At 45.8% G+C, this 17,013-nt stretch overlaps 1 protein-coding gene across 5 annotated transcripts in view; it reads left to right on the forward strand.

Annotated features, from left to right (window-relative positions):
* The window catches only part of wu:fi75a02, an 80,741-nt gene extending 63,943 nt beyond the window's left edge, over positions 1-16,798 (forward strand). For all 5 annotated transcript variants that reach the window (XM_038793356.1, XM_038793372.1, XM_038793387.1 and 2 more), the window contains 5 exons: positions 3,397-3,483; positions 6,810-6,981; positions 11,677-11,810; positions 11,916-11,987; positions 13,864-16,798. In XM_038793356.1, coding sequence (XP_038649284.1) covers positions 3,397-3,483; positions 6,810-6,981; positions 11,677-11,810; positions 11,916-11,987; positions 13,864-14,116 — 718 coding nt within the window. In that variant the 3' untranslated portion in view covers positions 14,117-16,798. The remainder of the gene's footprint in view (positions 1-3,396; positions 3,484-6,809; positions 6,982-11,676; positions 11,811-11,915; positions 11,988-13,863) is intronic.
* The last annotated feature ends 215 nt before the right edge of the window (positions 16,799-17,013 follow it).

Below are 17,013 nucleotides of genomic sequence, written 5' to 3' on the forward strand. Positions count from 1 at the left end.
CCTTGGTATGCTTTCAAAGCCAGCGATTTAGCCCAGTGTGCTAAAGCAGCCCCTAGAGCTCATCCAAAACTCTGCTGCCCACATCTTAACACACAGTGAGTCCCGTTCCCGTATCACCCCCGCACTCACTGACCTACATTGGATCTCAATCAAGCAGTGTCTTGATTTTAAATCTCTCCTACTTGTTTTCAAATCCTTCCATGGCCTCGCCCCTCCCTATCTCTGTAATGTCGTCCAGCCCCACAAACTCCAAGGAATCTCCGCTGCTCTAATTTTGTGCATCCCCTTATAATTACTCCACCATTGATGGTTGTGCCTTCAGCTTACCTGAGCCCAAGCTCTGGAATGCCCTCCTTACATCACTCCCCTCTATCTCATGAGTTCTTTGGATCAGTGCTTTATTTTTGTTCTATCTTAGTCAGTTTTTAATTCTAATTTGCCTTCCTTATTTTCATTCTCATTACCTTTTCGTTCTAATTTTTTCCCCAGTCTATTATTTTGCCTTTGGTTTAAGAGTCTCTCAAACATTAGCTCAAATCTTATTTTGTGGCCGCTATTGTCTAGATGCTTCCCTATGCTTATTTCTCTTACCTGCTCTGGTTCATTTCCTGTTGCTAGGTCATGCAGTAATTCCACTCTCCCTGCACCTCTTGGACTGGGTAAGAAAGGAGTCCTGTGCAAACTCTTTCAAACTCCATTATCTTCTCTCTTTACCCTATTCTTGACAGTTTACTTTAGGGTATTGAAATTTACTCAATTCCTCAGTCTCCCAACATTTTTCTCCCTTCTCTTCCCTTCTATTTGATGGTCTTTCGTTATACCCCTATTAGCATGATTGATTCTATTTGACCCGTGATCCTATTCCATGCACATTGTTTCTATCTTAATGTTAGTTCGATCTTTTATTTTCTTACTGGTATTTCTGTTTCTAATTAATGCAACTGCTTTATCTCCACCCCTCTTCCTTCCCAAATCTTTTCCAAACCAGTTCTATCCTGCAATGTTTAATATCCAGTCATGTAAGCAGCCATAATTCTGTTTCCCTATTATGTTGGGTTTCTCTTTGAGCTATTGTCTCCAGTGTCCCTGTTTTGTTTCAGATTCTGTGTATGTTGCCGTATGGGAATAAAATAATTTCATTATATAAATGGTCCCTATTGCTGTTTTCAAAACTGAGATTTTAACTCATTATTCAGTTCAGCCTTGATCTAATTGGATGGCCGAATAGGCTTTTTGGGGGGGGGGGGGGGGGGGGGGGGGGGATGGTTATTCTCCTGTTTAATGTCCTGCCTGCCCTGCCCATAGATGTTTACTGTTTTTTTGTACCATGGTATGATCTTGATTCTGATCTGATTTCTTTTTTCTTCAGGCTTGTGGTATTTCCACTAAATGTTTCTCTTCTTCTCTTCTCTCTCCTCTCCTCCTCCCCCCCCCCCCCCCCCCCCCACACACACACACACACACACACACACACACACACACCGTTTTCCTAGTTAAGACTTAGGTTTGACCCTGTTTATCCTTTCTAAAATAACTTAAAATACAGGAGCTGGGGCAGCATGGTGGCACAGTGGTTAGCACTGCAGCCTACGGCACCGAGGACCCGGGTTCGAATCCCGGCCCTGGGTCACTCTGTGTGGAGTTTGCACATTCTCCCCGTGTCTGCATGGGTTTCACCCCCACAACCCAAAGATGTGCAGGCTAGGTGAATTGGCCACACTAAATTGCCCCTTAATTGGAAAAAAATAATTGGGTACTCTAAAAAATGCAGGAGCAGGAATAGACCATTCGGCCCATCAAGCCTGCTCTGCCAGTCAATGATCATGGCTGACTCTCAGTTTCAACTCCACTTTCCCGCACCATATACCTTGATTTCCTGAGACACCAAAGATTTGTCTGTCCCACAGCCTTGAATATAGTCACTAATAGAGCATCCACAACCCTCAGTGGTGGAGAATTCCAAAAGATCGAGTGAAGAAATTTCTCCTCATCTCAGTCCTAAATGATCGGCCCTTTATCCTGAGACTGTTCCCCAGCCAGGGGAGCGACCTCTCTGTAGCTACCCTGCTAATCCCCTTGAGTCTTGTACTTTCAATGGGTTCGCCTCGTATTCTTCTGAACTGCAAAGAATGCAGGCCCAATTTCCTCAGCCCCTCATCCCAGGAGCCAAACTAGAGAACCTTTGCCGTGCCACCTGCAAGGCAAATATGTCCTTCCTTAAACACGGAGACCAAAACTGTGTCCATCTCTCCAGATGTGGTCTCACCACAGCCCGATACAATTGTCACAAGACGTCCTTATTCCTGTGCTCCAATCCCCCTGCAATAAAAACCAATGTGATATTTTTCTTCCTAATTAACTACGGTACCTGCATGTTCTGGTCTCATTCTGGTTCATGTGCAGCCTGTCCTAGTTCCCTTTTGTTCCAATGCTGCTGTTCCATGAGATAGAACCCTCTTTCCAGCACTTCTCTCTCAGCGTCCATTCTGACTTATTCACCCTGTGCCTAATAAGATGTGTCTAATGCAGTGAGACCAAGGTTACCTGTGTGGTCCGAGCTTCTGGTGCTCCATAATGGGACACTCCTCCCTTTTATCCCTGTGGTCATTGGCCTCATATTGGGCCACAACAATTCTATCTCTCCCCACACCCTCCCAATGCAAGTTCCTTTAGTTCTATTTAGGTTGGGTAAGCAACATGCCCTCCTAAACACCCAGTTGTGAATTCAGATGTTATCTGCCCCCTTACTTATTGAAACAAATGATATTTCCCCTCTAAGTAAAATTTTCAAAACCCTTGCAGTAAATTATTGGTACTTATCTTAAGAGTCAACATATACATGTAAATGGAGTGCAATAAATGTCCAGGTTCTGTTCAAACTTGGAGGTAAATATCTCGCACCCCAGGGTAACTGTACCATTCTTTATTTAACATTTTCTGTCATGATATCAGAAATGACAGGGCAGCGCGGTGGTGCAGTGGTTAGCGCTGAGGACCCGGGTTCGAATCCCGGCCCTGGGTCACTGTCCGTGTGGAGTTTGCATGTTCTCCCCATGTCTGCGTGGGTTTCACCCCCACAACCAAAAGATGTGCAGGTTAGGTGGATTGGCCATGCTGAATTGCCCCTTAATTGGAAAAAATAATTGGGTACTCTAAATTTATTTTTTTTAAATATCAGAAATGATACTGATGTTAAAATGCTTCATCTAAACCTTGTATTCTGTATTTTGTGAAGTAGTGGTTTTTGAACTGTTGATTTGTGTCTGGCAAGTGTAGCTGTTTCCCACCCTCCTGTGTCCTACGGTGTCGCACAAGAGGAAGTCTTGCACCTTTCACATCAGCATTTTCTTTTAGAGATTCAATGTACACATGATGACCTTTTATTTGTTTATCCAGTTTCCATCCATCCAATCTCATCACTGGAAATGGAACCAATTTGAGTGAAGCAAAGTCCTTGCTAATTCTACAGGTCAATAAGAGGATGTAAGTGTTCAGACTATTTGTGTGGGTGCTATGGAACACTGGTTTCTCGGTAAAGGCAGACGTTGCTATGGAACCCTGGTTCCTCGGTAAAAGCAGACGTTGCTATGGAACCCTGGTTCCTCGGTAAAGGCAGACGTTGCTATGGAACTCTGGTTTCTCGGTAAAGGCAGACGTTGCTATGGAACTCTGGTTTCTCGGTAAAGGCAGACGTTGCTATGGAACTCTGGTTTCTCGGTAAAGGCAGACGTTGCTATGGAACTCTGGTTTCTCGGTAAAGGCAGACATTGCTATGGAACCCTGGTTCCTCGGTAAAGGCAGACGTTGCTATGGAACTCTGGTTTCTCGGTAAAGGCAGACGTTGCTATGGAACTCTGGTTTCCCGGTAAAGGCAGACGTTGCTATGGCACTCTGGTTTCTCTGTACAGACGGGGGTTGCTATGGCACTCTGGTTTCTCTGTACAGACGGGGGTTGCTATGGCACTCTGGTTTCTCTGTACAGACGGGGGTTGCTATGGCACTCTGGTTTCTCTGTACAGACGGGGGTTGCTATGGCACTCTGGTTTCTCTAATCAAACGGGGATTGCTATGGAATGTTGTTTTTTCTGTACAGACGGGGGTTGCTATGGCACTCTGGTTTCTCTGTATGGACGGGGGTTGCTATGGAATGTTGGTTTCTCTGTACAGACGGGGGTTGCTATGGAATGTTGGTTTCACTGTACAGACGTTGGTTGCTATGGAATGTTGGTTTCTCTGTACAGACGGGGGTTGCTATGGCACTCTGGTTTCTCTGTACAGACGGGGTTGCTATGGCACTCTGGTTTCTCTGTATAGACGGGGGTTGCTATGGCACTCTGGTGTCTCTGTACAGACGGGGGTTGCTATGGCACGCTGGTTTCTCTGTACAGACGGGGGTTGCTATGGAACGCTGGTTTCTTGGTGCAGGTGAGTGTTAGTAGTTTCTCAGTACATGCAGGGGTTGCTATGTAATAGTTTCTTGATGCAAGTGGGTTTGTTTCCTCGATATAGCCGGGTGTTGCTATGTAATGCTGGTCCCTTGGTAAAGGCGGGCATTGTTATGTAACGCCGGTTTCTCCGTGCAGGTGCGTGTTGCTTTGGAATGCTTCTTTCTAGTTACAGCCATGTGTTGCTATGGAGCTCTGGTTTTTCGGTACAGGCGGGAGTTGCTATGTAATGCTGATTTCTCTGAACAGGCGGACGTTACTATGGAACGCTGGTTTCCCGGTGCAGATGGGCACTGCTATGTAATGCTGGTTTCTAGGTGCAGGTGGGCGTTGCTCTGTACAAGCAGGCATTGCTATGAAATTCTGCTATCTCTCCTTCCTCTCCCTCACTTGCCTCTTTCCACCTCCCTCTAACTAATGATATGCAAACCACAGTATTTCGTAGAATCTCTACCATGCAACAGGAGGCTATTCTGCCAATCGAGTCTGCACCGACCCTTGGAAAAAGTGCCCTAACGAGAACCATGCCCCGACTCTATCCCTGTAACTCAGTAATCCTGCCTAACCTTTTCCGACATGAAGGAGCAATTTAGCATGGCCAACCCACCTAACTTGCACTAATCTTTGGACTGTGGGACAAAATCGGAGCACCTGGAGGAAGCCCACGCAGGAAAAATGCAAACGTCACTCAGTCACCTGAAGCCGGAATTGATCCCAGGTCCTTGGCGCTGTGAGGCAGCAGTGCTAACTACTGTGCCGCTGTTCTTCCCTATGGAAAAGTTGCACTTAAATCTTCCAGCATTCTGGTTAATACTGAGACTTGGGATTTCTTTCCAAATAATAGTTGGTTTCCTGCCAATGATCAGTAGCCTCCTGGTACAAAATATTCCCGAATGCATTTGGTTTCTAAAATAAAATATGGCTTTTTAAAAATAAATTTAGAGTACCCAATTATTTTTTTCCAATTAAGGGGCAATTTAGTGTGGCAATCCACCTACCCTGCACATCACCTACCCATGCATACACTGGGAGAATGAGCAAACTCCACTCCAGAGTGACCCGGGGCCGGGGTCGAACCCGGTTCCCCGGCGGCATGAGGCAGCGGTACTAACCGCCGTGCTGCCCAAAAATAAAATATTGCTTATCAACGTGGCAAGAGTTTCAACTTCAGATACACCCGGTGAAGTTGGTCGTGATATTCTCTCGCGTGGCCAATATACTGGATCAAGTGGAGCAGGAAGCATTAAACTTGCGTACCACGAGAATTGGATGATCTTGGTGAGGGAAGGATGTTGACCATGGCCCACGTGTCTGGCCCTCATGTTTTTCTTTTTTTTTTAAATAATTTTTATTGAGATTTTCACAAAATATCAAAAACAGAAAATATCAACAAGAAAACAGTATTAACAACAAAAAGAAAAAAAACACAACCCCCAAAACCAACCCCCCCCCCCCCCCCCCCCCCCCCCCCCCCCCATAACTACAAAAAGAAGAAATAGATTAGCACCCGGCATATTCAATAAACACATGTACACATTTCTCCTCTCCACCGAAACAATCCCCTCCCCTCCCTCCTTCCCGGGTTGCTGCTGCCGTCCTATTTTCCCTACCATTCTGGCAGGAAGTCAAGGAAAGGCTGCCACCGCCTGAAAAACCCCTGTACTGATCCCCTCAGGGCAAATTTTACCCTTTCCAATTTGATGAACCCCGCCATATCATTGACCATGACCCTCGCATCCTTCCACTGAAGCAAAATCCTCTGCCGGGCTACTAGGGACGCAAAGACCAGAACACTGGCCTCTTTCGCCTCCTGCACTCCTGGCTCCACTGCAACCCCAAAAATTGCGAGCCCCCAGCCTGGCTTGACCCTGGATCCTACCACCCTCGACACCGTCCTTGCTACCCCCTTCCAAAATTCCCCCAGCGCTGGGCACGCCCAAAACATATGGGAATGGTTTGCTGGGCTCCCCGAGCACCTAGCACACCTGTCTTCGCCCCCGAAGAACCTGCTCATCCTCGTCCCGGTCAGGCCCCCATGTTTTTCTAAATGTCCATTTCCAATACTGGACAGTGCTGAGTTGTGTGGTTACTGGGTGAGATTTGACTGGAATGGTATTGCCATACTCAACCAGCCTGGTAATATTACTGCACAATTCTTACTTCTATACTGGAAAGCTGATGGTGTCCATGAGACTCTGTTACTCCAGCCTGAATCAGCACCTTGTAGCAAAAGGAAAGTGGGGAGTAAGACATTTGCTGGTGGCCACCGACTCGGAATAATTTGAGATTCTTGGTCTGTTTGGGAAGTTGTAGTGTCAGTGGTTGGGCCTGTTCTAAAGTAATCTTTGTGCTTTCCCCCTACAGTGACCTGCAACACCTAAACTTTGACTGCCTCAAAGAACCGTATCTTGCTTTGCCAGAGCTGCCTACCTCATCCCCAGAATGCACCATCACTGACAGCACCTTCAGCTCTGCTTCAGCACTGGCTCCGAGCATTACATATGTAGAAACCCAACTCCACGCTGAGCAAAAAGAGGCAAGTAAACCTTGGGGCAGCTACAAGTGGCACTCGCCCTGTTGCTCCAAAAGGAGGCTCAATAATCGGGTCAGAGCTAGGCCCAATCAGGGTTAAAATCAGGAAGGATTATTTCACAAAGAGTGAACCCCTCTATTCACCTCTGCTTCCACCACCAACCCAAAGTTTTGTTGTCAACTGGAATTTTCAAAACCGAGATCGATAGGTTTTTGACCTGGCTTACGGAGCAATAGGTGGGGAGGTGGTGGCATAGTGGTATTGTCACTGGACTAGAGATCCAGGGTAATACTCTGTGGAGTCAGGTTTAAATCCTGCCACGTTGGTGGAAATTGAATCCCAAAATATCTGGAACTTAAAGTCTAATGATGACCATGAAACCATTGTTGTAAAAACCCATCTGGTTCACTAATGTCCTTTAGGGAAGGAAATCTGTCATCCTTAAGCGGTCTGACCTACATGCGACTCCAGATCAATAGCAATGTGGTTAACTCTGAAATGGCCAAGCAAACCACTCGGTTGTATTCAACTGCTACAAAGTCAATAGAAAGGAAAGAAACTGGATGGACCACCCAGCATCGACCTAGGCCCTGGAAACGACAACGGACAATCCAGCCCTGTCGACCCTTCAAAGTCCTCCTTACTAACGTCTGGGGGCTTGTGTCAAAATTGAGAGAGCTGCCTCACAGATTAGTCAAGCACCAGCCTGACATAGTCATACTCATGGAATCATACCTTACAGATAACGTCCCAGACACCACTGTCACCATTCTTGGGTATGTCCTATCCTACCGGCAAGACAGACCCAATAGAGGTGGCGGCACAGTGGTATACAGTCGGGAGGGAGTTTCCCTGGCAGTCCTCAACATCGGCTCAGGACCCCATGAAGTCTCATAGGCTCAGGTCAAACATATGCAAGGAAACCTCCTGCTGATTACCACGTACCGTCCCCCCTCAGTTAATGAATCAATACTCCTCCATGTTGACAGATACAACACTGGCATCTACCCAGCAATGTGGAAAATTGCCCAGGTATGTCCTGTACACAAGATGCTGGATAAATCTAACCCAGCCAATTACAGTCCTATCAGTCTACTCTCAATCATCATCAAAGTGATGGAAGGAGTCATCAACAGTGCTATCAAGTGTCACTTATGCAGCAATAACCTGCTCGATGATGCTCAGTTTGGGTTCCACCAGGGCCACTCAGCTCCTGACCTCTTAAAGCCTTGGTTCAAATATGGCAAAAAAGCTCAATCCCAGAGCTGAGGTGAGAGTAACAGCCCTTGACATCAGGGCCGCATTTGACCAAGCGTGACATCAAGGAGTCCTAGAAAGACTGAGGTTAATGGGAATCAGAGGGAAAACTCTCCACTGGTTGGAGTCATTCCTAGCAGAAAGGAAAATGGTTATGGTGGTTGGAGGTCAATCATCTTAGCGCCAGGACATCACTGCAGGAGCTCCTCCGGGTAGTGTCCTTGGTGTAACCAATTCCAGCCACTTCCTCAATGACCTTCCTTGAATCATAAGGTCAGAAGTGGGAATGTTCGCTGATGACTACACAATGTTCAGCATAATTTGCAACTCAAATACTGAAATAGTTCAAGTCTAAATGCAGCAAGCCCTGGACAATATCCAGGCTTGGGCTGACAAGTGGCAAGTAATATTTGTGCCACCCAAGTGTCACGCAATGATCATCTCCAACAAGAGAGAATCTAACCACCGCCCCATGACAATCAATGGCATTACCATCACTGAATCCCCCACTATCAACATCCTGGGGGTTACCATTGACCAAAAACTGAACTGGATTAGCCATATAAATGCTGTGGCTACCAGAGCAGGTCAGAGACTAGGAATCATGCGGCGAGCAATTCTCCTCCCGACACTCCCCCAAAGCCTGTCCACCATTTACCAAGCGCAATTGAATACAAAATTGGCTTGACGACAGAAGACAAAGTGGTTGTGGAGGGTTGATTTTCCAGCTGGAGACCTGTGACCAGCAGGTGGCCCCGGGGATCCGTGCTTGGTCCACTGTTATTTGTTATATTAATGATTTGGATGAGAATTTAGGAGGCATGGTTAGTAAGTTTGCAGATGACACCAAGATTGGTGGCATAGTGGACAGTGAAGAAGGTTATCCAGGATTACAACGGGATCTTGATTAATTATGCCAGTGGGCCGTTGATTGGCAAATGGGGTTTAATTTAGATAAATGTGAGGCGAGGCGATACATTTTGGTAGATCGAATCAGGCCAGAATCTGTCTATCAGTTAATGGTCGGGTGTTAGGGAGAGTTATAGAACAAAGAGATCTAGGAATACAGGTTCAAAGCTCCTTGAAAGTGGAGTCACAGGTGGACAGGGTGATGAAGGCAGCATTCGGCATGCTTGGTTTCATTGGTCAGAATATTGAATACAGGAGTTGGGACATCTTGCTGAAGTTGTACAAGACTGTAAGCCACACTTGGAATACTGTGTACAGTTCTGGCCACCCTATTATAGAAAGGATATTATTAAACAGTGCAGAAAAGATTTACTAGGCTGGTACCAGGACTTGATGCTTTGAGTTATAAGGAGAGGCTGGATAGACTGGGACTTTTTTCCCTGGAGCAGAGGAGGCTTAGGGATGATCTTATGAGGTCGGTAAAATAATTAGGGGCATAGATAGGTAGACAGTCAACATCTTTTCCCAAAGGTAGGGGGGTTTAAAACTAGAGGGCATAGGTTTAAGGTGAGAGATACAAAAGGGTCCAGAGGGAAAATTGTTTCATAAAGAGGGTGGCGAGTGTCCAGAACGAGCTGCCAAAGGCAGTAGTAGAGATGGGTACAATTTTGTCTGTTAAAAAGCATTTGGACAGTTATGTGGGTACGGTAGGTATGGATGGATATGAGCTAAATGCAAGCAATTGGGACTAGCTTAGTGATAAAAATTGGGCTGCATGGACAAGTTGGGCCGAAGGGCCCATTTCCATGCTGTAAATATCTAAGTCAGGAGTGTAATGGAATACCTTCCATTTGCCTGGATGAGTGCAGCTCCAACAGCACTCAAGAAGCTCAACACCATCCAGGACAAAGCAGCCCGCTTGATTGCTCTTCCTTGCACAAACCTTCAAACCCTCATCCACCGATGGACAGTCGCAACAATGTGTACTGTCTATAAGATGCACTGCAGGAACTCACCAAGGCTATTTAGGCAACACTTTTCCAAACCCACGACCAATACCATCTAAATGGACAAGGGCAGCAGATACCTGGGAACCCCACCACCTGGAAGTTCCCCTCCCAAGCCACTCACAATCCTGACTTGGAAAATATCACCGTTCCTTAACTATCGCTGGATCAAAATCCTGGAACTCCCTCCCTAACCGCACCGTGGGTGTACCTCCACCACATGGACTGCAGCGGTTCAAGAAGGCAGCTCACCACCACCTTTTCCAGGGCAATTAGGGATGGGCAACAAATGCAGACCTAGCCAGTGAAGCCCACATTACAATATAAATGAATTGCAAAAAATTCAGTCCTTGAGCGAATTCCACTTCATGGCTGCTCTGACCTCTCTATTTAGGCACATTTGTCCATATCCACAATGAGATCATTAATTAATTTGGTGGTTAAAGTGATAAGGGATCATAATGAACACAGAGTAATCTAGACTTGTCCACTTTGGCAGGAAGAATAGCGAATCAGATGACTGTTTAAATGGAGAGACTGCAAAACTCTGAGGTACCGAGGTGTCCTGGTACATGAGTCACAAAATATTGGTGTGCAGGTACAGCAGGTGATTAGGAAAGTAAATAGGATGTTGGTGTTTATTGCAAGTGGAATGGAATATAAAAGTTGGGAAGTTTTCCTGCAGTTGGTGAGGCCACATCTGGAGCACTGTGTACGGTTTTGCTCTCATTATTTAAGAAAGAATCTCGGCCCCGGGAAGATACTCGGGGACAAATGTGCCGAAATGGAGTTGGGGTCAGAGCAGCCATGAAGTGGAATTTGCTCAAGGAGACCTTGTACACATCACTAAGGTAACATGTAGATACAGTAAACAGTCTGAGGGTGAATGGTATGTGGTTGTTATTGCAAGGGGATTGGAGTATAAGGGTTAAAGGTTTCCTGCAATTATATTGAGCTGAGACCGTACCTGGGTACTGTGTACAGTTTTGGTCTCCATATCACAGGGGGATTGCATTAAATGTGATGCAGCAAAGAATAACTAGACTAATTCTAGGCTCGATTAAGGCGATACTGGAATGTAAGTCCTATGAGGCGACATTCTTTAGAGGCTGTGGTTGTTTCCGATAGCTAGAAAGTCTAGAAATAGAGATCAAACATTTCCCAGTAAGAGTTTAGTTTCGGACTAGCAGAGGGTTTGGAATCTTTGGAATTGTCCATTCTGGAACTGAATGCTCAGTCGTTCCGTACATTCAGGGCTGAAAACGATGGATTTTGAGATGCTAATAAATCCGATATGAGGCGTCTGAAGGAGTTGATAAAAAGTTTCCTGAGAAAGCTGCTGAGGCTGGGGATCGGTTGAAAACGTCAAAACTGAGATTGTTGTATTTGTTGGATTAGGATGTTCAGGTGGCTAGACGGAGTTAAATACTGATCAGCAATGATCTAACTGAATGCAGCAAGGGCCTGAATCATTGTCACACTGTTGATACTGATCTGGTAGTAACCTGTCTTGTCTTCTCTTCAGGAATGCACACCGCTTGACAAGCCCGTCAGAAAATCAAAGGGATCTCTGAGGAAGGTTTCCCAAATCCGAATCCGGAAAAGTGTTCCCAAGCAAGACACTAATCTCACCCCCATGGGGTTGCCCAAACCCAAGAGGTTAGTGTGTTGCATCCCTGTGTACAGATGATATGTTAATGTTTGCTATTCTGGATCATTTGCTCTATTTTTTTAATGGTTAATTGGAGACTTTCTACTTTCCAGATTGAAAAAGAAAGAATTTAGTTTGGAGGAGATATACACTAACCAGAATTACAAGTCACCATCTGCACATAGGTAAGTTCCAAGATTACATCTTAAAAGGCTACAGTCTAGGTTGAATGCCCAGTAGTGGTTTGGTTTGGGCAGGTACTGTTCCAGTGGGTGGGATTCTCCAGTCTCTTCCATGGCGGGACCCGTTGCGAGCGAGAGTGGAAAATGTGGCATTCCACTCACTCTCAGCGGCACCGGGATATCCCAGCTGCAAACAAGGGCAGCACGGTAGCATTGTGGATAGCACAATCGCTTCACAGCTCCAGGGTCCCAAGTTCGATTCCGGCTTGGGTCACTGTCTGTGCGGAGTCTGCACATCCTCCCCGTGTGTGCGTGGGTTTCCTCCGGGTGCTCCGGTTTCCTCCCACAGTCCAAAGATGTGTAGGTTAGGTGGATTGGCCATGATAAATTGCCCTTAGTGTCCAAAATTGCCCTTAGTGTTGGGTGGGGTTACTGGGTTATGGGGATAGGGTGGAGGTGTTAACCTTGGGTAGGGTGCTCTTTCCAGGAGCCGGTGCAGACTCGATGGGCCGAATGGCCGCCTTCTGTACTGTAAATTCCATGATCTATTTCGGCCAGTGGATCATTCTGTGCCACTGTTTGGGAACCAGGTGAAGTTTGGCTCAGGTTTATTGAGGTTGGGTTCAATGTGGTTTATTCGGCCCAAGGGCGTTCCTCCCCCAGTGACCTGAATTTCAGGAAGAAGGGCAGGTCACCTCTGGTAGGGTTGGGAAGAGGGGGATAAACAATGGGCTATGCCAAATTGGAACAAAAGTAGATCTCGAAGACCAAAGCTTCTGTTATCTGCTTTTGCCATTAACTCGGATTCCACTGCCTTTTCTCAACCACTCTCTTTAGCTGAACTAAACCTTTCGTAGTCCTGACGTTCTGTACAATCTTGCAGATAAACCCCACATTGAACCATCAGAAAGATCGCTTTATCTTTCTTCATGTTCCACTTTCACCCCTTTCAGTCCCTCCATCACTGAAACCGTAACCGAGTCTCTTCTAGACTATTCTTCTAGCGTTACTGTCTTTGCTTTTTTCTGAACTCCAATTTAACCAGAGCATATTAGCCCATTTCCGATCTCACACTCAGTCCCACTTACTCAGTAATTCTATTCTCGCTGACTACACTGGCTCCTCATGTCCCACTGTGCATTCAAATTGAAGGTTTCCAATTCTTCTCCGGCTTTCCCTCGGCCTAAAACCAAAACCACCTCCAACCTTGTGTCGCCTGCTGCTTTTGACCATTCCATGCCTCCCTTCCCCCTTAAAGCTTCACCCACTACTTTGTAAGCCTGCTCCAACAACCCTGCTTTTTTTAAAAGCAACCTTCAGTCACAGCTCTGGAATTCTCATCAATGACTGTGATCTCCACTCCATTCTTATGGACTTTGGAACTTTGTAAAATGCCTTCAACACTTTTTCTTTTAAAAAGCGGGTGGTTTAAATACATAAACGATGTGTAAACACTGTGTGTTTGTTTCTCAGTTAATGACTGAGACTAGGTCTGAACTGGGTTTGTGGTCCTCTATCTCCCAAAGACAAGGAGGTCACTTGTTACAAATACCTATTTCAATCAGCAGGAATGTGGTAGCAAGGGTTCAGTTTTCAATCAGGTGTGAGCCAGCGGCTGCCTCTGAATATGTTGGTTGTGGCTTTCTTTTTGATAGGCAATGATTTCTGGGACAGCAATGTGCTCCACTTGTCTGAAAGCCTTCCCCAGTAGGCCTAGTGAGCTGAAGTATCCATGGCGTTGTCGTTTAATCACAGCCTTCAGAGATTACACTGTACTGTTACTTGAAGGGCTACAACGTGCAATACACACCCATTATTTGACTCCCATGTGTTTACATATTTTTTGTGAGTTGAACTTTCTTCTTTTTCTCCTCGACAGTAAATACATGGAGACAATTTTTGAAGAGCCGATTTTGAAGAAGGGCTCGTTCATCTGCACCAGTCTCCAAAAACGCAAGCGCCTGTTAGAATTCCAAGACTACACGCTTCCCCGTAAGAGACGTGCGCACACTGGAGTGAGGGTTCAGAGCCGGACACGGGCCAGGAAGGCGACTACGCGGGAAGGGGAAATTGATTCACTACTCGTCCAAAAGCTTACTGAACTGGAGGCCTTCCTGGCTGGAGAGGACTAAAGTTATTGCTGAACTGTTGACAGATTTAACTAGCTGGACTCTACTTGCATTTGCCACCAGAGTGCCCAGGTCCGTTTACACTACATGCTGGAGATTGGAGGCTGCCTCGTTTTCTAGTTGCTGGGAAAGAGAATGGTGCGAAGCTTGAGTTTGCTGCATGCTAATAGAACAGGGAGCCGGTGTCTTCAAACAGCATCCCATGCTACTATCTCTGCACCACAAGTGCAGTTATGTGAGCAGTAATGGAGAGAGGGGAACATTGCGCTTTTATTGAAGAGTACTTTTGCGGAGATTCTGAATCGAATGGCTGAGAGAAAAGCCAGCTTGCCAGCTCCCAACACAATGAAGAAGCTCCTGCTCCCAATTTCCAGCAGAATTTTATTTGCTGCAAAACCAATTTCTGGCTTAAGCTGTCACATTGGGGAAAGAGTGGCTTGAACATGAGGCAGAAATGATCTTCTCGTGTTTACATGACTGCAGATCCAGCAGTGAATTCTCAATGGTTTGGGCTGGATTGACTGCTCAGTGGAGCACTAAGTTAGTGACTGAGATCAGTTTGATGGATGGATGCTGTTTTTTAAAATGTTATATATATATATCTAAGCAACTTGAGCCCAAAGTGCTAAAAGTAAATATTCCAAAGCAAATACTGAAACACAAATGATTTTTCGGCCTATCTGTGTCGCCCAATAAATGGAGCGAGTTCAGGTACCTGTTACTAAGTGAGTACAGGTACTGCTGACCTGTTACTAAGTGAGTACAGGTACTGCTGACCTGTTACTAAGTGAGTACAGGTACTACTGACCTGTTACTAAGTGAGTACAGGTACTGCTGACCTGTTACTAAGTGAGTACAGGTACTGCTGACCTGTTACTAAGTGAGTACAGGTACTGCTGACCTGTTACTAAGTGAGTACAGGTACTGCTGACCTGTTACTAAGTGAGTACAGGTACTGCTGACCTGTTACTAAGTGAGTACAGGTACTGCTGACCTGTTACTAAGTGAGTACAGGTACTGCTGACCTGTTACTAAGTGAGTACAGGTACTGCTGACCTGTTACTAAGTGAGTACAGGTACTGCTGACCTGTTACTAAGTGAGTACAGGTACTGCTGACCTGTTACTAAGTGAGTACAGGTACTGCTGACCTGTTACTAAGTGAGTACAGGTACTGCTGACCTGTTACTAAGTGAGTACAGGTACTGCTGACCTGTTACTAAGTGAGTACAGGTACTGCTGACCTGTTACTAAGTGAGTACAGGTACTGCTGACCTGTTGCTAAGTAAGTACAGGTACTGCTGACCTGTTACTGAGTGAGTACAGGTACTGCTGACCTGTTACTAAGTGAGTACAGGTACTGCTGACCTGTTACTAAGTGAGTACAGGTACTGCTGACCTGTTGCTAAGTAAGTACAGGTACTGCTGACCTGTTACTGAGTGAGTACAGGTACTGCTGACCTGTTACTAAGTGAGTACAGGTACTGCTGACTTGTTACTAAGTGAGTACAGATATTACTGACCTGTTACTAAGTGAGTACAGGTACTGCTGACTTGTTACTAAGTGAGTACAGGTACTGCTGACTTGTTACTAAGTGAGCACAGGTACTGCTGACCTGTTACTAAGTGAGTACAGGTATTACTGACCTGTTACTAAGTGAGTACAGGTATTATTGACCTGTTACTAAGTGAGTGCAGGTCTGCTGACCTGTTACTAAGTGAGTGCAGGTACTACTGACCTGTTATTAAGTGAGTACAGGTACTGCTGACCTGTTACTAAGTGAGTACAGGTACTGCTGACCTGTTACTAAGTGAGTACAGGTACTACTAACCTGTTGCAAATGAGTAACAGAGGGAATAGCAGATTAAAACTGGCATCTTGCGTCCCCTGTCCAGTAAGGATTGCCTAAGCTTCAGCTTTAGCCATGAAAGGTTTATATTGCCAAAGGCAGGGAGGTACCAGTATACATTTTTGGTCCATGTTGATTGTGCATTTTTTTAAGTTATTACACTGGGGGAGTGCTTCATTTACAGCAGTCATGTGAATTGGATTTATGATTACTGCAGATTTAATTGTTGATGCAAGGTCTTAGTGATGTTTTTGACATTCAGAAGCTGAATCACATTGGCAGAAACTGGCATTACCTGCTCCATCGTAACCAGGTTAGGAAGAGACCTTCTTGAATGAAGTGATTGTGTATTGTCTGTGCGTCTGAGTAATGCAGTATGTGACCCAGCATACAGGGTGAAATAGGAGCAGTACTGTATAAATAACCCACCTTTTATCTTTTACAGAGCAGAAACCCCAATGCTCACTAATTTGTCTAAGTTCTCCTCTGGCTCAGTCATTGTCTTCTCATCTGGGAGTTAGTTACAGGGCTGTGGCTTCAAGGCCCAATCCAGAAATTTGAGCACGTAATTACACCTGACAATTCAAGCCAGTACTGACTGAATGCTGCGTTGTGGAAGATGCTGTTTTATAAATGAGACGATTAACCTAGGCAATATCTTCCCTCTCAGGTGGGTATGAGAGATAGAGCAGAGCTAATATGTAGACATTGGGGCAGAACGGTAGCTTAGTGGTTAGCACAATTGCATCACGGCTCCAGGGTCCCAGGTTCGATTCCCGGCTTGGGTCACTGTCTGTGTGGAGTCTGCACGTTCTCCCCGTGTGTGCGTAGGTTTCCTCCGGGTGCTCCGGTTTCCTCCCACAGTCCAAAGATGTGCAGGTTAGGTGGATTGGCCATGCTAAATTGCCCTTAGTGTCCAAAATTGCCCTTAGTGTTGGGTTGGGTTTCTGGGTTATGGGGATAGGGTGGAGGTGTGGACTTGGGTAGGGTGCTCTTTCCAAGAGCCGGTGCAGACTCGATGGTCCGAATGGCCTCCTACTAAACTGTAAATT

Source organism: Scyliorhinus canicula, chromosome 1, assembly GCF_902713615.1.
Source record: "Scyliorhinus canicula chromosome 1, sScyCan1.1, whole genome shotgun sequence".
Classification (NCBI taxonomy): domain Eukaryota; kingdom Metazoa; phylum Chordata; class Chondrichthyes; order Carcharhiniformes; family Scyliorhinidae; genus Scyliorhinus; species Scyliorhinus canicula.